The sequence below is a fragment of the Falco cherrug genome, chromosome 3 (genome assembly GCF_023634085.1).
Source record: "Falco cherrug isolate bFalChe1 chromosome 3, bFalChe1.pri, whole genome shotgun sequence".
Classification (NCBI taxonomy): domain Eukaryota; kingdom Metazoa; phylum Chordata; class Aves; order Falconiformes; family Falconidae; genus Falco; species Falco cherrug.
This window is the reverse complement of record NC_073699.1, coordinates 86,297,431-86,318,835: the sequence shown is the minus strand read 5'-3', so window position 1 is coordinate 86,318,835 and position 21,405 is coordinate 86,297,431. Positions and strand designations below refer to the sequence as shown.

General features: G+C 46.0%; 1 protein-coding gene across 6 annotated transcripts in view; it reads left to right on the top strand.

Annotated features, from left to right (window-relative positions):
- The window catches only part of ADGRB1 (adhesion G protein-coupled receptor B1), a 295,088-nt gene that overhangs the window by 240,861 nt on the left and 32,822 nt on the right, over nt 1–21,405 (top strand). For 4 of the 6 annotated variants that reach the window (XM_055705720.1, XM_055705721.1, XM_055705718.1 and 1 more), the window contains 4 exons: nt 657–726; nt 10,488–10,554; nt 15,219–15,304; nt 20,721–20,819. In XM_055705720.1, coding sequence (XP_055561695.1) covers nt 657–726; nt 10,488–10,554; nt 15,219–15,304; nt 20,721–20,819 — 322 coding nt within the window. The remainder of the gene's footprint in view (nt 1–656; nt 727–10,487; nt 10,555–15,218; nt 15,305–20,720; nt 20,820–21,405) is intronic. The other 2 variants (XM_055705723.1, XM_055705722.1) reach the window with 1 other exon arrangement.

Sequence of the window (21,405 nt, the reverse complement as noted above, 5' to 3'; positions counted from 1 at the left end):
AAACAAAAAGGGAGCAGGTCTGGCAAGAGAGGAAGTATCCTGGTTAGCAGAAAGATCTGATGTTCTGATGCTCTTTTCCATTGTTGTTCAGAGGGACCTGCTCTGTTATAGATCACGGCCCACCACTTTTGGGGGACCTGTTTGGGACCGGGACCTGTTTGTGATAGGGAAAACATGTTTCCGTTTCCTTTTCTGTCTCATTTGGGATGAGATTTGAACCTGGGTTGTTCATCATACATTCTGTTAAGAGCAAACATAGTCCTTAATCTCCCCCTTGCTAGTTTATTTGAGTTGGGTTGTGGCTGAATATTCCATCTTCAGGAGACACCCTTATATATTTCTGGCCAGCCTGCATACACAAGAACAAAATAAATACATTTTATGCATCTGCATGTACTGTCAATCACCACAGAACTGCTGAGACCACAGCAGGATATGAGCTGATTACAGCTGATGGCCTTTACTTCATTAGCAGAGGTAACATGGGTTCATGCTTTTGGCTTTGAAGGTCCTGAGTTCAGTCTCTGCCAAAGACCCAGGCTGGGACAGATGGTGCTAGAATAACACTGGACAGAATAGGGTATATTATGCGGTTGAGTGGGAGATGAGCTGCACATATGCTTAAATGACCAATTTTCCTTGTTTCATTTCCACAGGGCTCCCCGCCTTGGTCGTTGCCATTTCTGTGGGATTTACTAAAGCCAAGGGGTACGGCACTGTGAACTAGTGAGTAAAGGAGCTCTTCCTTTTTCTTCCTGTCTTACCCTCCATCCTTTTTGCCAAAATCCAGTCACGACCTGCAGGAGCCAGGGCAGGGGTTAAATTCTGCTGTGCTGCCCATGGCAGAGGGAAACAGGGATGATGGGAGAGGAAGGAGCCATCCTGCCTCCCTGCCTCCTCCAGCCATCAGCTGGCCAAGGTGGGTTGTATATTACTTTAAAAGCAAGTTTATAGAGACTAGTAAGATTTAACTGTTGTGTATATGACATAACTTTGATGTATGTACCTTCTACTTAGAGATTTTTTAATTTTATTTTTTAGGAGAAAATGTAGACTATTTAAAGTTCAGGATGTTTAAAAATTAAAAAGAGCTTTTGTGTTTATCTATTTAATCGCTTACTTGACTGGTCCCAGGTTTTAAAAATAGCTCGGCTCAGTCTGAGACACCAGAATGAGCATGAGTTTTTCAATCCAGGGTTTGGAAATTGATATCATTTTGCCTGTTTTCCAAATTCCACAGGATTTGCCTTTAGGAAATGTAATGTGGGAAGAAGGCAGCAGTAGAAATAATAGAATAAGATGGTTCAGAGGTAAAAACCACATGATGGCAAGGCTGGAATTACTCAGAGCTGAAGCATTAGTGCAACTTGAAAAAGAGGAAGAAAAAGAAAGTGGTATTTTTTCACTGTGTTGTGAGAGTGATAGCTTAGAAATTTTATGTATAGTGGCAGCCAAAGGATAATATTTTATGCAGCAATAAATCAGGCCCTTCCCTACTGCAACCCATCATTATCTAAAGCCTTCCTAGCTAGTAGATTGCATCCCACATGAAAAATGTTTAAGACAGAAGTTGGAGATGTGGCCAGTGACGGATGAAGGTTCAACAGGTCCACTGAGAAAATATCATGTGGAATGCCTGCTCCTTCTCAATTCCCACCATATTGTGCACACCCACGACCAAATGGTCCAGGGTTTGCATTTTGATTGCAGGAGACTATTGAAACAGCATAGCAGCATTCTCTGTTTGCTATGTAGTCTAAATTACTGCAAAATACTGTACAATACAGAGGGCTCAGGAACGTGGGTTGGTCATATGCAAATCCCTAGCTACAATCCCTGAAGCCTGTGCTGACATCAGGATGCATTGGCCATACCTGTCCTGACTTGCCTGCCCCAGCTCAAGTGACTTGGCTTCAGCGTGTCCTGGTGGAGAGTGATCCAGCATGTTGCATGACTCAGAAGAGGAAAACGCATAGCCTGGCTTTCAGAAGCACTGCTGAGTTCCCAACTACCCTTTAGCTTTTCTGTGGGTCTGCTGTTTCTGACACTTTACTCTGTGCAAGTCTGCAAGACCAGTTCTTAATGAACAAGCATCAGGGGAATGGGAAGGAGGTCCTAAATATTTTGGCTTCCTTTCCTGTTTAGAGACTGGTGGCAATTGGTGCAAAAAGCTCTGTAGCTCCTTCTCCATTAATGCTTAGGGTCGCCGCGCGTTTTGTGGTCCACATTGACCACACAAAAGAGCATGGGCAGGGAAGGGAAAAACGTGCAAGAAAGCACACCCTGTTTCACTGCCCTGGACCACTGCGTGCCAACATCTCCCTGCCCAGAGCAATACCGTTCTAGACTGCAGCCAAAAGGGTGTCAACGCGTGACAAAACCTGCTGGACTCCTGCTTTGCTCCCAGATTTGGCACGCCAGCAAGGTGGCCAACAGTCTGCGCTGACTTTCCATCGTTCCCAGGGGATGCTTAACCACACCAGCTCTTCTCCTTTTGCTGCTAATCCTCTGACTCCTTTCAGCCCTAAAGACGCTGTTGCTCCTTGCATCCAAGGGCTGGATGCTGCCTACCTCCCTGCCCAGCAGGGGATGGGAGGCAGGGGGAGGGGGAGGTTGAGGAATGGCAGGGGATCCTGTGCTCCCAGCAGGATCTGCAGCCCAAGTGACACTGTTTCCCAGCTCTGCTGTCAAGGTGCTTGTCACCAAAATAGCAGGGGGCCTTCACACCCCATCAAGTCCAGTTTGTCCTCCTTTCACCTCCCTTACATGCTGCAGCCCAGTATGGGGTAAAGCTGGTGAGTCCCAGCGGAGTTGTGCGAAGAACAACAATTCTTCTCAACCACAGAGAGCCCATCAGACATTCCTAACGCTGCCATCTTGTTGTAATTCCTGCTGTTGGCTTTACCAAGAGCCAGAGCCAAACAGAGCTAACTTGCAGTCACCCCCTCAAGCCAGCGTCTCTGCCCCAAGCAGCGTGGATGTCCCCATGGGTGCTGGTTAAGCAGTCCCTGTCCTGCCTCCATGCAGGGAGAGCAAATGGGTGCTCACTGCTGTGCCAGGTGGATGGTGTGGTGGGTTCATGAGCCATGATGCTGAGCATAAAACGGTGCTGAGCATCACTGTAACGAGAGTTACATTTGTGCATTGGTGCATTTTAAAACATGAAACAAATATTCATGTGGACCAAGCTAGGCAGGGTGCCCTGACAGGCTGCAGTGCTTTCACACTTATCCCTGTTTCCCTGCTCCAAAGGCATAAAAGCTGTCTTGTCTTACATTTATGTGTGGGAATGCCCTTGGTTTTACCTCTCCTCTAGAGTAAAGTCAATATTACATAGGAGTAATCTCAGAGCTTGAACTCAAAAACTTGAAGTTGTTCAGACCTAGATTTAACACTGTCTGATGCTAAAGGCATATAAAAAGAATACAGACATGGATCGAAGCTGGTCCCAGGATGTTTGTTGGTTTCTGTCCATTGCAGAAATGTGTGAGGTGGCTGCAAAGCTTGGAGCTAGAGATCAGGAGCTATTTCAGCTTTGTCCCTAGCATGCACAGGGCATGCACAGGGCATTTCAAATAGGCAGTGGCAGACTTTCAAGGCACAATGTTTCCATCCTGCAGAAGGAAGGAAAGACACTAGCCCCAGCACGTCCCTCCCTGTGAAGCAGGGGAAAAGAGCTGCCATGATATACCACAAGGGACTTCACAGTGTCTTTGAAAGCTTCTTCCAATCCTGCAATTTCTGATTCCTAAGAGCAGTGCATTATGACCCATTGGTTTTCTTCTGGGCATGGGCATTAAGACAAAGCAGGGCTCTGTTATTTAGCTGAGCACAGGATTTGAACTAAATATCAGTTGTCTTCTCATCCCACTCACAATGGTAAAAAACCTCTGACATTCATCTATGGGACATTGTTGTGAGAGCATTTTGGGGACAGCTGCAACTGTTGAAGTCATGGTAGCACTAATCTTGGTGTTACAGACTGCTACGGTGAAGCTTGTGGAAGGGACAGCGTGTGAAATGCATAACGTGTCTCTGTGTCACGATGACTGAAACTATCCATCTGCAGGGTACACCAAGGTGGCAACTGCAGTGGAGCACATTAAGAAAGGGACCTCTGACAAGGTGGTCTACCTGGGTCCTAAGCAGGATTTCACCCAGCTTTGTCCTGTCTTTTTTTTTTTTGTTCATGGGATGAAGCTATTCTGTAACGATGAGAACAGAAGTGAGTGGCAGTGTGGAGGCCTGTCCTGTCAGGCTGTGGTAGCAGTCGAAGGGTTGGCTGCGTCTCCAAGCTGTAACACGAGAGATCAGAGACAGTGCCAAGTGTGGGAAGGTTGTAGGTAATATTTACCCTTTAGATGGCCAGACTGGGCCACTGGGTGGAAAGATGAGAAGGGAGAGAGAGGTTCAAATTAAGAATTTAATACGTACTGCAGGATTTGGACTGTGCCTCTGTTGTTTTCTGAGTGACAATTCCCCAGCAGCCATTCACTCAGAGGCCTTTCTGGCTAAAGACACTTCCGGAGTGCTGTGAACTCTCCATCTACAAGGAGGGGAGGAGAACACAAAGGGATTTTTCCTTTTTCTTATCTGAACAGCATTTGAAAGGAGATTGTGTGGTTGTTTGGAGAGCTGTTGGGGTAGGGTACTTGCTGTACTTCCAGTCTCGAAGAGAGTCTTGGAGATAATGGAGGTCTAAAGGGCCTGCCACTGCTCACCTCCTGGTATTAGGCTGAATGCCTGAATAATAACTCTCCTTTTAGCTGGTACTCCAGGGACTGACCCTGGACCTCTAAAGCTTGACAAACTGCCTCTTAAAGCTTGAACTGAGTAATTGAGGTTGTGCTACTGGTAGCTGGGAACTCATATCCTTCCTCACCAGCAGCCCACAAAAAGTTTCCTGAGAGCAGTGCCAGGACACTGCAAATTGCCAGGGGTCCTTGTGTGTCATTATGTCAGGGCTTCTGTCACCCACAGGTGTCTCAGCAGCTTCTATATTAATTTCTAAATTAGCACTGATGGGACAGCCCCAGTTCCCAGCTGCAGTCTTATACAAATATTTTGGCTGTTGCATTGGAGCCACTTAATTTGGCACACGATCTAGGTGAGACCTGTTGCTGGCAGACCTGTACAGTATAGTCAAGAAGGTGTCTGGAAGTCAGCTCTTCACAGGACCAAGACAAAAGCCATCCATCTCACATTTTTGCTGTGGCAGATTCACAAAAGGATCAGATATTTTGCAAAGAGGTCTTTCACGTTGAACACAAGAGCTGCTGTCAGTCAGGGAAGCACCGCTTAGAAATAGCAGTCTGGAGCTGCTGAGCATTGTTAAACCGTTCACTTACTCCCTTCCAGTGGTAATTTTATTTGAGAGATCTGTGAAGAGATTCCTTGGCAAGTACTGGGGAACCTCTTAGCGAAGTGCAACTATTTATGTGCCTTGTAGGCACAAGGCTAAAAGCATCTCCACTAGACTAATATATTGCTGGAGTTTGCTGTTGGTTCCTCTTCTTGGGTATCGCTTCACCTTTTCCCTTCCCTTGCTGTCAGCCACCACCTCTGACAGCCTTGGGAATGCTTCCATTATGCGCTGTGGCAGGGAGGTCAGACAGTCAGAAGGGATAAGGACCAGTGCTTGGCGATGTGTGAACTCGCCTTCAGAAAGCCTGATGCTCAGAGGGGAGGAGGGGCTGCCAGGGACCTGCCATGAACGAGAGCCCTCATTACACCAAGTCCTCATCACTAACTGGAGTGTGGAACTGTCAGCTTCTTTCTTCAGCTGAGCTGTTGGTTGGAAGACACCCTGGGAAAAAGGGTCTCAAAATTAGGATGGAGCATTGGAGTAAAAAGGTCTGAGCAAGGACTGAGATCTGGGAGCCCTCCTGCTTCCCCCTGCCCTCTTCTTGCATTTAGGGAGACCTCCAGTTATTGCAACCCTACAAAGCTTCATTCTTATTCCCTCCTCAGCTGATTATTCGTTTTATTATTACAGCAGCTCAGTCAGTTTGTGAGAGCAACTTGCTATCAGGAAGGAATTAGAATTGATTAAATTAACACATTACAGGTTTAATTTAGAAATAAACAAGATGCAGGTCTCAGAAAAACAGAATGTCCTGCTTTCAATTTTCAATTTGAAATACTTTTTTTTTTTTTTCTTTTCCCAAATGTTCTGTGTTTTGGGGTGAAAAAATAGCATTTTTTTGCAAGTCAGAATTGATACAAAAAACATATGAGGCTGATCAACAAAACTGAAATGTTTCCAGGAGGGCTTTGTTTCCCGGGAGACTCTGAGAGTCAACATGGGTTTGCTTCTGATGCAGAATGAAACCGTATTGCTGAGAGTACAGACACGTAACTGAATTACTGCAGGGTTAGCTGGGTTCAGAGCTCTAAGAAAGTCCTTGCTCCATTGTGGTTACCTGCTCTTCTCCTGTGGTAAATGCACGGTAGTTTACTGCTGAAACAGGATTACTTCATTGCACATTTTCTCCAGGGTACTGCAATGTCAAAGCATGCAGACTTTCCGTGGGGTTGCTGGCACAGTGTAAATTTGCATCCTCTCTTGCCCCGCAGTACCTAGTTTATGTGTCCATGCTTTGAACAGCTGGATTGCCCACAAAATGGAAATTTCAGCTCCAGTGCTGCTGTAACTGTTGATGACTGTCACAGAGCCCCAGGCTGGTTGAGGTGGGAAGGGATCTCTGTAGGCTGTCTGCTCCAATGCCCCCGCTGCTCAGGCAGGGTCACCTAGAGTTGGCTGCTCAGGACCATGCCCAGAGTGCTTCTGAGTGGCTCCAAGGATGGAGACTCCACAACCCCTCTGCCAGTGCTCAGTCACTCTCCCAGTGAAAAATTGTTTTCTTCCTGACTTTATGGTCAAACCTGAAAATCCTGTTGGCTATCCAGACAGCCTGTGACGCTCAGCTCTGAGGATGGGAGCAGAGTGAGATTTCCCCTGCCTCTCTTCATCTGTTTTGTTTTTGTTGGGTTTTTTGGTTTTTTGTTTTTGTTTTTTTTTAAGCAAGTTTGTTAGTATGGATATGTCTGTGCACAGCACGTCACTGTCCGGTGCAGTAGGAGCTTCATGAGGACACCTAGACTGTATTCATACTATTTATGTGAGAGATGGAATTCATCCTGCATTTCAGGTAGCAATGAGGGCTTTAAACTAAAGTTGCCAGGGAAGGGGAATCTCAATCCATCCCACTCCTACCAGTTTGGTACCAGTGCCACCAGTAGATGCCCAGAGCCTTGACAGGGATTCCAGGTCAACTATAGAACACCTGAAAAGCAGCACAAAGGAATTCCAGCCAGTAGTTCAGCTTGATCAGGGCCCAGCTTAAATGCCTCTACGCAAGCACACGTAACATGGGCAATGAGCAAGAGGAGTTAGAGATGTGTGCACACCTGGAGGGCTATGATCTTAACGGTATCATGGAGATGTGGTGGGATTGCTCCTGTGAGTGGAGTGTTAGGATAGAAGGATACAGGCTCTTTAGGAAGGACAGCCAGGGCAGATGAAGAGTTGCTGTCACCCTCTATGTAAATGACCAGATGGAGTGCATGGAGCTCCACCTAGGGATGGATGAGGAGCCAGCCGAGAGTTTATGGGTCAGAACTAAAGGGAGGGCAGGGCCAGGTGACGTTATAGTGGGAGTCTGCTACAGGCTGGCTGACCAGGAAGACCGAGCAGATGAGGCCTTCCATAGATAGATAGAAACTATCTCAGGTTCACAAGCCCTGGTCCTCACGGTGGACTTCACCCACCCTGGTGTCTGTCGGAGGGACAACACAGCAGGGCATAGGCAGTCCAGGTGGTTCCTGGAATGCATTGATGATAATTCCCTTCTCCAAGTGATGGAGGAACCAAGAAGAAGAGGTGTTATGCTGGACCTTGTTCTTACCAGCAAGGAGGGGCTGGTGGGGAACATGAAGCTCAAGGGCAGCCTTTGCTGCAGCAACCATGAAATGATGGAGTTCAAGATTCTTAGGGCAGCAAGAAGGTTGTACACCAGGCTCACTACCCTGGACTTTGGCCTCTTCAGGGATCTGTTTGGTAGAGCACCATGGGATAAAGCCCTGGAGGGGAGAGGGGCACAAGAAAGCTGGTTAATATTCAAGGATCACCTCCTTCAAGCTCGGGAACAATCCGTCCCAGCAAAGAGGAAGTCAGGCAAAACCACCAGGAGATCTGCATGGATGAACAAGGAGCTCCTGGACAAACTCAAACACAAAAGAAAGCTTCCAGAGGGTGGCAGCAAGGACAGGTAGCTTGGGAGGAATACAGAGAAATTGTCTGAGCAGCCAGGGATCAGGTCAGGAAAGCTAAAGCCCTGAGAGAATTAAACTGTCCGGGGATGGGAAGGGCGACAAGAAAAGCTTCTATGGGTACATTGGTGATTAAACGAAGACTAGGGAAAATGTGAGCTGTCTCTGAAAGGAAACAGGAGACCCACCTGGTTACTCAGGATATGGAGAAGGCTGAGGTACTCATTTGTGTCAAGCATTTGACACTGTCCTGCATGACATTCTTGTCTCTAAACTGTAAACATGGATTTGATGGAGGGACCACTTGGTAGATAAGGAATTGGCTGCATGGTTACACTCAAAGAATTGCAGTCAATGGCTCAATGTTCAAGTGGATACCAGTGATGAAGGATGTTCCCCAGGGGTCAGTATTGGAACCAACTCTGATTCACATCTTTGTTGTTGACGTGGATAGTGGGATTGAATGCACCCACAGCAAATTTCCTGACAACACCAAGCCAAGTGGTAGGTTGACATGCTGGAGGGAAGGGATGCCATCCAGAGGGACCTTGACAGGCTTGAGAGGTGGGCACGTGTGAACATCATGAAGTTCAACAAGGCCAAGTGCAAGATCCTGCACATGGGTTGGGACAATCCCAAGCACAAATACAGGCTGAGTGGATTGAGGATTGAGAGAAGTCCTGAGGAGAAGGGCTTGGGGTCATGGGTTGAGAAGAAGCTCAACATGACCTGGCAATGTACATTTGTAGCCCAGAAATCTGACTGTATCCTAGGCTGTGTCAAAAGAAGTGTGACCAGCCAGTCAAGGGAGGTGATTCTGCCCCTCTACTCTGCTCTACAGAGACTTCCCCCTGGAGTACTGTGTTATGCCCTGGGGCCCCCAACATAAGAATGTGGACCTGTTGGAGCAAGTCCAGAGGAGGGCCACAGAGATGGTCAGAGGGCTGTAGCACCCCTGCTATGGAGACAGGCTGAGAGAATTGTGGTTGTTCAGCCTGGAGAAGAGAAGGCTCCAGGGAGACCTTCCAATAACTAAAGGGGACCTACAAGAAAGCTGGAGAGGGGCTTTTTACAAGGGCACATAGTGAAAAGACAAGGGGTAATGCCTTTACACTTTAAAGAGGGTAGATTTAGATTAGATATAAGGAAGAAATTCTTTACTGTGAAGGTGCTGAGGCACTGGAATAGGTTGCCCAGAGAAGCTGTGGATGCTCCCTCCCTGGAAGTGTTCAAGGCCAGGTTGGATAAGGCTTTGAATGACTTGGTTTAGCTCATGACAGGGGGGTTGGAAGTAAATGACCTTTAAGGTCTCTTCCAACCCAAACCATTTTAGGATTTTATGATTCTATAATCTCTCCAGTGATGTCTCCATCTGGGTTAGGTGTGCTGCTTAATTGGATGGTGAAGATCTGGTCAAGGCAGTCAAGGGAGTTCAGGATATGATTCGTCTGATTGAAAGTAGATGCCTCATCCCGGAGTCTTTTGGTTGAATCTCTGCTGACTAGAAATATCATAAAGGGTGACTGGGTCTGTGGTAGAACCAATAGGGCATATGTCAGCATTTAGATGAGCCCCTTCAGTTTGTGTAGGCACCATGCAGTTTAGGAACCTAAATTCCACTCATGGTCAATGGAGAAAGGGGAAGTCCTCTCAGGTTTCATGGTGTGAGGAAGAAGGAACAAGCTGGTTTCCAGAAGATGCACCATACCCCTCATGTTCAGCTCATTCCTTAAGAGCATTCACTTAAGGAGTGCTATGAATTCCCACCTTGCTGCTGTGTTGTCAAATTTCCCTATGGCAGCAAGCTCAAAGGAAGGATCCAGGAGAAGTATTGCCCTCCTGGACCTAATCCTCTGGCAGGCACAGTGGTTAATGAGCAAGGGACAATTCCCACTGTTTTCTAAGTGAGTAGGACAAGAGCATCATCTTGCCAGCAAACTGATCCAACCGCTTCCATTGAAACAGAGCATTACCATTAATTTTGCATGCATTCCTCCGTGCACAGTTGAATGCCATTCTGCAGGCAGACCCCCAGGCAAATGAGCCTTTATGCAAGTTCAGGAGAAAGGGGAAGCAAAACTTGCTTGCTGTAAACTCTTTTTGCCATGGGGTATCACCTCCCAAGATGAACCCTACAGGCAAAGAGAAGAAGCAGACATGTACCTGTCCGTGATGCTAGCCACTGGGTAACTTTCTTTTCTCTCTTCATTTTCCAGCTGCTGGCTGTCATTAGAGGGAGGTCTTCTCTATGCCTTCGTGGGACCAGCTGCTGCTGTCGTTTTGGTATTTAAGCTTGGTGGAAAGCTTTTCTTTTTTTCTTTTTTTCTCTTTACCTTATAGCATTTTCCTTGTTCTTTCAATCCAAGAATGCCCCTCTTTATTTCCACTCATGCTTTGAATAGCTTTCTCCCCCAGGAATAAAGAGCAAAGTGTTAAAAGCCAGCAATCTGGGATGGGTTTGATTCTGAAATGTAATATGCCTCGGTTCTCAGCCTTCCATCTCTGTCCTCTCTGGAGCTCCCTAGACATCAGATTAATGTTTTTCCTCTGTTTTGCCCAATCTGGTTGGAAGTGCAGGATGATGGTGGAAATACCTGACATTAACTCCTTCAGAAACTGCTGTTGCTGGTTACTTTCAGACCAGGCTGTGTTTCCACAGCCAGCATTTATTCCTGGTCTGTCCCAGACGTCCAGTGCATGTAAGCCACTTCCTTGTTTGCAGGTGAAATGGAGGTTTTCAAATCAGTGCTGCGGGGGTCTTTTGTGACCCTAAAAATGTCATGTTTGCTTCTAGTTCAAAGAGATGGGATGGTTAAAGTGGACGTTCCTAAACTCTGTCCCCATCCATGGTGGGTGTCTGTTCTACTGTCCCCTCACCCTTGGCTCCAACACAGCACCAAAGCCAGTCTTGGACAGCCATTTCTTGAGTTGAAGGTGTCACTCGAAAGATGACATACTTTTTATCAAGCTTCCTTGCTGTTGAAGCCTCACTGGCCATGAGAAATCTTGACTGTCAGGGTTCAAAGAATTTGAGAACTACTGATCCTCTAGGAAATCGCTTCTGCAGCAATCTCAAATGGATTTAATGCCACATTTGGGCCTCCACATGTAAGTGACAGTCTTTCTCTGCAGCCCAGTGTTTTATCCAGTGTAGGACCTGTATGTCCTCTAAGACTCAGGTGCCCTGGGGGGCCCCACAGGAATGGGGTTGTTGCCACTCACGATTTCTTTTTCAGATCAGGCTTTTGTTCTGTGCAATGCCTGGAAGGTTAACCACCCCACTGCAGGAGCAGGCTTACAGGAGAGTAACTACACGAAAGCTCTTGCTGCCTCTGTTCTCACTGCTGCCGTTGCACATCAAACGACCTCGGTGCCATGGTTTCATCATGATGACAAAGAACCAAGCCAGCAGTTCCCCTCCTCTATAACAAAACAAGGCTTGTATCAGTTAGGGTCTTTCTTTAGTGGAAGGCTGCGACACGTAGTTGAGCCTTCAGAGAGCAGTCAGCAAAGAGTGGGGGTAAACGGGTGTTCATGCCAGCCAGTCATTCAGTCTCTGTAGGCATATGATAGTTGGATTTCCCTCAGTAACGTAGCTGATAGGGGTCAGGGTCTTCTTTATAGCCAGGAAAATTGACAGGAGCATTAAGTGGCTTAGTGCTTTCAGATGGACAAGCTATTTGCCCCAACAACATAACAGCTTATAGCTCTGGCTCAGTGGCTTGAAGGCTCAATAGACAGCAGTGATTAAGAGGGAAGGAGCTTTGGTAGTGCCCAAGAAGAGGGAGTCAATCTGCTGCCTCAAGCCATTTTGCTTTTGTTCTGCCAACAAGTGAAGTAATCCTTCAGCTTTCCTTAGCATTTTTGAAGTGTGAGAAAAACACATAAGCCTGCTTTCAATTTGGCATCTCAGCTTTCAGTCACCATCAAAGCTGGAAATGGAGATGTCCTTACAGAGTGGTCAACACCTGCAAATGGTGGTTCATACAGCTGATATTAAGAAGTGTTGAATCATCTCTGGGGGTGTCTGTCTCTAATCCGTACCTGGAGAGACAGCCCACACATCTAGTTTAGACTACCTAACTCAATGCTGGCTAAAGTGAGTAGTGAATGCTGCCCAGGTTGATATATGTACTGAGGAGCTTGGGGAAGGAGAAGGAGAAGCAGCAGCACTGAAAGATTTTTTTGTAAATGGGAATCAGATAAGCTCAATAAGTTGCCCACATGTGACTTTGAGCAGAGCCAGAAATTGAACATACAGTTCTCAGGCATGCACTGGGCAGCTGTATGTTCTCCGCGTACTTTGCCCTGTTTTCAGGTTGACCATGTCAGCGATGGAGGGACAGTTCACCTAGCTCAACATATGGACAGCCAGGCTCTTGCAGGGTTGTACAGGTGATATGCAGCTGTGCTGCTCTCAGGACACATTTGCTCCAGAGGCAATACAGCTGCTGTTGTGCAGGGGTGCACAGAACAAGGTGGGGCATGACCAAGCTCACCCAAAACTCTTATCAGTGTGAAATATATGTGCCCAAGCATGACTTTGCACATAGCTGACTTGGCTACAGCTGGGCTTGTTACCTCTGCCTTAGCCCTGGCCAGGCAAGATTTGTGCTTACTCGTACCAAGCCATTCAAGCATCTCTGTACTGCAGTGCTATCAACATGATTTCCTATCACCTGCAATAACTTTCTTCCTCCACAGCCTGCCTTATTATTCTCACATTGGAAAAAGGCCTTTGGCTTGGAGAGTATCTTTACTCAAAATAATATTCTTCAGATGGCCTGCAGTTTCAGCAATATTTGCAGCTTGCAGTCAGTCCACTGACACTGAACAGCTGCAAAGGTTTGACGTTTAGTCTTAAAAACCCTGGCAACCTCAAATGCAGAGCTGTTACAAGCAGTTTTACTCACCTTACTCAGGCAAAGCAGCCTGGTGATAGTTGTGTGCAGGTGGAAGGCAGTGGGTTACTGCAGGGAGAGGCTCATGGCATGGTGAAGTCAGGACAGTCATCAGGTACTGCTTATCTCAAGGGCTGAATCTCAGACCTGTGCCTTCGCTGTGAGATGGCATTCCAGAGATGAAGAAGTAAAGCTGCACTGCATTTTATTAATTAATAAACATGTTATTAAGAGTGGCTGTGTTTAGAGGCACGTCCATGTTATATCCCTGCCTTTTTAAAGGAACAGAGCCAGGATCAGAGCAGGATGTTGATCATGATGGATCAATGTAGTGGATAAAACAGCTTTTATTTAGTAAAAGAATTGCAGAGCTGCACTTTGTCATCTCCCCTGCTATATAGGAGATATAGCATATGAATGAGGATACACACTGGGTTGTGGCCAGTCCCAGGAGCGATCCAGCCTGCCACACTTCAACCCCATCTTTCCTACTGCCTTAAAAAACAAGGTCTCTCTTGACCCCGTTGATCTCCAGCACAGTGAAGAAGGATCAGTGAACTGAAAGTGCTTTCCCTCTCCAAGCACATAACTAGGGTTTGAGTTCCTGCTGATCCTTGGCTGAGTTACTATGTCTGACTTGCCAGTGTTGATTCTCTAAAACAATACCATGGTGAGCTCTAGAAATGGACTCACAGCTGTGGAAAGTAGTCCACTGACCCAGCAGCTGATGCAAAAGAAAATAACTGCTATTTGTGAGATCTTCCATTTATTCCCAGCTGTGGACTCCACACCAGTGAGCTCGGTTGTGTTTTGCTGAAACCAGCAATCCAAACTCAGGACTGCTCATTCTTGAGGATGATTTAGGCAATTAGATGGAGGCTTGGTGTGAGCAGACATCTGCCTTCCTTTAGGCTAAGTGTTGTACTAGGTGTCTCTTAGGACCACCTCTCAAGGATCTATTAAACTCACCAAAGCTCTCAGCTAGCACGTGATGCTGCACATCTGAATTTGGCCTTAAATATTTCCTTGTAAGCCCTACATGCAAAAGAGCATCTAGCACATCGTTCTACCAACACCAGACGTTTCACTGACAGCAAAACCAGGAGAGTGTCACTTTTTTCCACCATCAGTGCTGTGCCTCCGTGCCTCCGTGAAGAGGGTGGTGTTCACGTGTTACTAATGTGTTCACATTCAGAGGTTGCTGAAGTTTGGATGAGGTTTGTAAACCAGATGCAGCTGGCAGCAGTGAATGCAGTCAGAAGACAGTGAAGAGTTTAGGATCACTTGGCAAGACCTCAGCTCTGTACAGCCTGTATTTCACTGTGAATATTTATACCTGATTGACGCAGACATCCGTGTTCTCACCCTAACAAAGCAAACCGAAGGACTGCATGTAGTTGTCCGGCCCACTGATTTCTTTGGAAATGACTAGATGGCTAATCTGTGTGCTGTGCCATCTGCAGTATCTCCCAAGATACTCCACCAGAGTAGCTGATGTTTCTAATTGCTTCAGTGCCCCTTCCACCTCTTATTTTGAGAGCAGCAGTGGTGGCTCACCAAGCAAGAGCTATGACAAGCTGTCTGCACCACACTGCCTCATCCTCTTAATGCTGCTGCTCTGGTAGCACAGACTCCAGAAGACATTTTTGAAAGCCAGCGTCAACCACTTTCTATTTGTATTAGCCTGAAAAATTGTTCTTGTGCCTGGAGTTTGCCTTGCTAGACCTCAAGCATACATCAGGCTTCAAACAGCTCTGCAGCAATCTCAGCACTTTACAGTCTTGTCCTGGATCATGGAGACCTCTCCGATCTGCTGCCAGCTGCATTCTGCTCTCCCAAACTCACTGATGCATGGCCAGGGGAGGTGGGACAGGGTGGAGAGGGGACAAAAGGGGTCGTGGCCTGCAGAGGTGTGACCATGCTACCTGGACTTGGGAAAGATGGGAGGGACTTAGCTTGCCAAATGTTGGGTTTTTTCCTTCTCTGCTACCAAGTTTGACCTGACCCACTTGAGAACAAAATTGTGTGTTGTTTCTCTTTCGACAGGTGAACATGGTTATTGGCATTCTGGTTTTTAACAAACTTGTATCCAAAGATGGAATAACAGATAAGAAACTGAAGGAACGGGCAGGGTATGCCTTATCAATACATCTAAGTAAAGATTGAAAAAAAAACCCAACAAACTGCCCAAGGCTGTGATCAATAACCAGGCAAGGAACGCAAAGAGAGATTGGAAATTCAAACAGAAAGCAAAAGCAGATTTAAACAAAATGAAAGATAAAAAACCCCAACCCCAAACACAACAGTTGGTTTAATGTCTCTGTCTTGTCATTCAGTGCAGCAGAGACAAAAGACCCAAGCAGCAGCACTGTGTTACTATGGAGGAAGGTTAGAAGTTCATCTCTTTGTTAAAATGGCTTCAGCCCAGGCTTATTTATCCTCCCAAAGATTAGGGAGAGCAAAGTGATTCTTCTCACTAACTCCTAGAGAGAGCAGCTGGATCAGAGAGGGACCCATCATTGCTGAGTGTGGCACGTGGTATGGGCTGTGTAACAGAGAAGTCATGTCTAATGGCTAGCAGGTGGCACAGGGACAGCAAAGCTGTGTGATACTTTTAAGGAAAGGGTCTTTGGAGGTCTAGCAGTGAGCAGACTAGTAGATGGGTAGATGTGTAAAGAGAAGGAATGGTAAGATAACTTTTCTGCAAGAAAAATTTCTGATGCCACCTGATGTTCTTTATCTTCTCCACAGCCACCACCCCAACCTCCATCCCTGAAGCCTGGGGCTTGTGTTACATGGGTTTCTGTGTAGTATAAATTGAAGAGCTGGCTCCACAATTCTTACCACCCTGGTCTCACTAGGGGTTGGCTGGGGTGGCCGCTGCCGTGCAGGGCTCTCTGTTGAGTTACTTCCAAACTCTGTTGACAAGGGCTATTTTATCATTGGCTCCAGCAAGATGAGACACACACACACACACACCCCCCTTCACAGTCGTTTCTAGAAATGAGTTTGTAGCCTGCTCAGACTTTAGCCCTGAGCTATGCCATGCTCCAAGCAAAGGACAGAAATGGCATGCTGACACTCTGAGTCAAATCAAATACGCAGGTCAACCTGGCTGCCGTTTGTACGTTATTTTCCATGGCCTTACTTGGCTTCCTGTTGCAGTCAGAGACACTGTCTCCTTACCTGCTGCTAGAAAAGACAGGGTTGTGTGCTCTCACTTGTCCGGTGATGGCATTTGATTTATCACAGTGGGTAACGCTCGTAGTGTTGAAGGAAGAAGTTGTTTACAAAGAGGCACGGAAAGCAAGAGGTGTTCTGGTGCCTCTGCACCACAGCTACAGGCAGAGCCTAAAATCCTAGGAAGCTGGTGGAGCAGATTCAGGATATACCCTAGCTATGAAAGTGGAGGGACCATGGGTACCTGTAGCCTTGTTTGCTGCACTCCTAGGCTTCACAGGGAGGATAAGCTGCTTTATCCGCTGCGGTGCTACAAGTTCTTGAGCCCTAAAACTGTGTCTCAGAGGGTAGAGGCAAAATGTACAGGTGAGATTCAATACTCCTGTCATTGTCATTGCACTATTGAGTAGTTCTGGTGGAAGTGGTTTTTAATTGAGTGATGGCAGCAAAACTGAGGGTAGAAGCAAGATCTTATCCAGCCAGGGGAGAAACACAGGAACCTGTTAAGGTTCATGTTTTATTAGCAGTATTGACATAACTGAGCAGTGCGGTCCCTCAGTGCAGCAAAGAAGGAAATTTTGATGCCTGAGCAGTGCCATGGTCGTGAGGATACTTAAGCACGTTTGGATCGTCAGAGGTGCTGGTTGCTGCTGGGTTGAACAGCTGAACAGGTACATGGAGAAGTGACTTTGGTGCATTGCTTGAAGCAGCTGCTAACAAGTGAGTGCTTTATTCTGGGTGATGCCTTCTTTACAAAGAGAGAACTCAAGAAAATACCCAAACTGCAGGCAGAGTCTGTAGCAAGATAATTGCACTTGAAAGTCAGCGCTGAAATAAATGGTTTATTGGATTAGCAGAGCAGTGAGTTACTGTCTCAATCTCTCCGTCTTTAATCTAAACCACATACAGAATGACCTTATTTAATACATAGCTGGTTATTGATCACATTCATAGTTGTACTTTGAAACAAAACCTGCAAAGCAAAAAAAAAAAAAAGTCATTTTTCTGATGTTCTTTGTTTTTTCTTTCTTTTCTCTTCCCCCTCCCCCCCCCCCCTTTTGTGTCCGTGTGTGTGTGTGCAGCACTTTTAAGCCTTCTCTGTGTTCAAAGATTTAGTTCTGCTTTCGAAGTGCACCCACTGAGAGTGCGGGAGCACTTTGGAGAGCTCTGGTGCTCCTTCCCTTTAGCTAGCCGCTTCTGGCCTGGGCTTGGGAACCGTGTTGGAAGGTAGATCTGAATGAGATGTTTGGATCTGAGTAGATGGTATAAAGAAACCTTGTGTTTCCTTTAGCAGAGGCAAGAAGTATGGTTCAGTGTTGCAAAAACAAAGAGGGGGGGAAAAAAAACAACCAAAAAGAGTGGAAAAAAAGTATTGTTGGAACACTAAGAAGAGCCTGACACACAAATGGCAGATCGACTGGCACAAATGAATCAGTGCTAACCATTCCCACGAATACCCAAGACAGGATAGGTTTTGCCCTATACTTAGCAGGAATTTGTTAATATCATAGCTAAGGAAATTTCTATGATTACTTTCGTCACATCTGCCAGAAAATGTTGACTTTCTAATGGCAATGATTTTATAGGTATATCACAAAACCAGGCTGTAGAGAGTTGGGTGTGATCACCTGGAAAGATGGAGGAATGCACACAACTGCCCCAACTCCTCTCTGGGCACGGGAGAAAACCATGCAAGTATCTTCCTGCAGAACAGTCTCCGTTCACAGGCAGCTGCACTGACAGTGTTTGAGCTCCGTTGACAGGGATGCTACTATAGATGAATGTTTTAATGTCAGAGGCAGGAGCCTTTAAAATGAATTTTAAATTTATTCAGCGTTTATTCCAGAAGCATTTGTGTGCTCACACAGCCAGGGAAGAAGAATGAGACTATGGGGTATATACACAAAGGCTAATTTTAGCCTGCTGAGTTTAATCTCCCTAGGCTTACTCTGTAACTACTGGAGAGAGACGGGAGCCTTGTTTAGTTGTTCCAACTTGCCCCTTAGAGGACCTTTACTTCTTTTATCTCTCTGTTGATTATACAGAGGACTTGAGAAAGTTTGCCCCGATACCTTGTATGAAATATTCTCTGCGTGACTGTCCTGGTGGGGTGTAATGGAGCTGGATTGTCAGTGCATAGAGAAGAAAGTAATTGGAAAGATAACTAACAACATTAAAATAGGAACAGATTCGGATTGTCCTTCATCTGGGGATGTATCATGTTGGAAGCAGTGTTCCTGCTCTTTGGGCCGTGCATGGTTTAAAGCACTGTTCAATAAAAGGTAGCAAAATCCAGGCTCCAGTGAACACACCAGATGAGTCCGTGAGCTGTTAGTGGATATTTAGGAAGCAGAAAAAGCTAAATTAAATGAATGCATTATTCACTTTGATTATTTCATTAGCTACCCTTTTATACAGGCACCAATACAAACCTGCTACGGAAATCCAATATATTAATCACCACATGCCCCCAACAAGAACAAATTAGAATCTAAATGTATCCACATCTGTGCCTACTGCTTACAACTTTCTGTATAAATACACCCAACAGCAGTTACAGTTGTGTGTTACAGTGGTCTTTTGGACAGTTCTTTGTGATTCAGTGTCATTCATGTTTTTTCTGGTATAGTTTTCCATCAAATTCCTCAAATCAATCTACTTTCTTTTTGCTGCCTATCTCTGCCTCTCTCTGTCTCTCTGCTTATCTGTTCTTTGTGGCTTATAGATCTGGGGATAAACTGTCTTTTTTTAAGGGTCATGCACCTAATGCCTCTCAAGACCCACTTTATCTTTGGTTCAGCCATTGTCCTCACTGGATTTGCACCATCCTTCCTGGAAGATATGTATCGTTTGACACAGGAGCTAATTTTCTCTGTGTCTGAAGGCTGAAAGTTTCTGTGGGATACCTTAGCTATTTTTCTGGAAGGGAGTAATGGCTTATGTCACTGTAACTAATTAAAAGACCAATCAATAGCCATTTGAAAGTGGGCCACTAGGACCACTGATAATGCTGTGTTGGTGTTCTTGGGGATGCCCTTTTTCAGTGAGACTGAACACAAGGCCATAAAAGCTAAGAAATGATCTGTTAAGTTGCCTAATCTCTCTCCTAGGCAGGGCAGGGCTGTAAACGCCACAATGTTTGGGACGGGCTAAGGTCACCCCTCACCAGCCACACTGTCATCACCCAAGAACGACAGACCTACTGTCCTTTGGCAATGATGTTCATGCCTTCTGTCATATCAGGCACTGCGTGGAGGTCTGTAGGATGTTTTACAGACACCTGCCCATTTTCTAATCCAGATCTGATGTGGATGTCTGTCTGTGCAAATCAGAGAGTGCACACAAACCAGTAAGTTCTGGGAAGAAACAGGGCCAGTGCCAAGCTAATGTGGCTTCTGGGCTCCTAAGAGCTGGCTTGTCAGCTAGGTGGGTTCACACACATCACCTTTTAAAAATCATGAGGATGTGTCCTTTAGCAGATCCCTGCAGCCCCTTGTACCAGCAGCCCACAGTGATCTGGTTCTGTAGTTGATCCCCTCCAGAAAAAGTGGGAGCAACTGATGTAAGTCTCAGGGTTCATCCCAAAGATGTTTTCAGCTCCAAAACAAGACCTGAGAGGAGAAATGTCTCTAAAGTAGTCAGCCAGTCCGGCTCCCTTCAGGGCAGATTGATGGCCTTACAAAACAGCAAGCTCCTGCTTAACTTCCAGGACATAAACAGGCCCATTTGCATGCCCTTCATCACAGAATAAGCAACCAAAGAGTGGCCTATCTCCTGGTATTGTCAGCTGCCATGTGGGTATCCCCACCAATGGGAGGATTAGCATACAAGGGCCAGTGGAGAAAACATATGATTTATCCCTTGTGTTGCTTTAGGGAAGAAGATAAGCACACACAGTCCCCACAGCCCTACTTCTTGCCTTCTACTGTACAACCCTGCCACCTTTTTTGTTTTGGAGTAAAAAAGGCCAGGAGGGAAACGTGTAATTTCTCAAAAACAAAACAAAATAAGGAGATGGAGACTGGGAGAGCAGTACTGGTTTCTCTTCCGTGGGTGCCAGAAAGAGACACCCTGAATCTCGCAAAACATTCACCAACACAGTTCCACCCTCTCCAGTGGCACCAACATGTCTCTGAATTGTACATCCTTCCCATTTCCTGCATCTGGAGTGGTACAGATGAGAGAGTTTTATTCCTACCTATCTTTCATTTCTCTTCTCAAACTGGGTGTGGTTGGTTGGTTCCCTTTCTTCTTTCTTCCTTTCTTTTGTTCTTCCTTTCTTTTGGCTTCTCTTTCCCTTTCCTTTCTACGTTTGTGTTCATAAGCAAAGTGTTTTGTTTTGTTTCAGTCTTTTGGTTTTAATTGCAGTCAGATGGCAGTGCCCCTTTACGGCATGACGCTCAAATGTTCCAAGTGTGGAGTAGTTTCTTCTGCTGAAGTTTCGGCCACAGCCACCAGTAACGCCATGTTAGTTCCTCTAATTTCAACTTCTTTTCTTTCTTTCTTTCCACCTTCTTTTTAATTTTTTTTTTTTAGTTTATTTTATTTCCCTCTTTCATTTCCCAGCACTCACCAGCCCTTGTTTGCTTTCTCCCCCCATGTCCCTGCCCACCTCCCCACATCCCCAACTCTCCCTGACCTCATTCTGTGGGCCATGAGTAGTGTAGGGCTCCTGCTACATTCCTGGAGCAAAAGCTGATGGGCTGGATCCTGAAAAGCACTTTATGACATGCCTAGATTTAAGCATGTGAGCAGCCCATGGAAGACAGAGGGACTGTTCATTTGTTGCAAGCTGGATATATGTTTAATGTCCCTGTTTAATTTAGTTGTTGAAGTTACAAACTTAAAGATGTGGTTCCCATTAATTTAAATGGTAGATGGGGGCCTCAAACCCCAGCTTTGTCAAACACTTCAGCATGTGCTTGAGTTTTTTTACTCCAGAGGCTACAGAGCATTAAGTATGATTTAAGTGAGTTGGTGAATCACTTCTAAGTGTTTTTTTCTCTCTTATAAAAGGCTAGAGTTCAGTTTAATACCTCATAGGGCTGCAGTT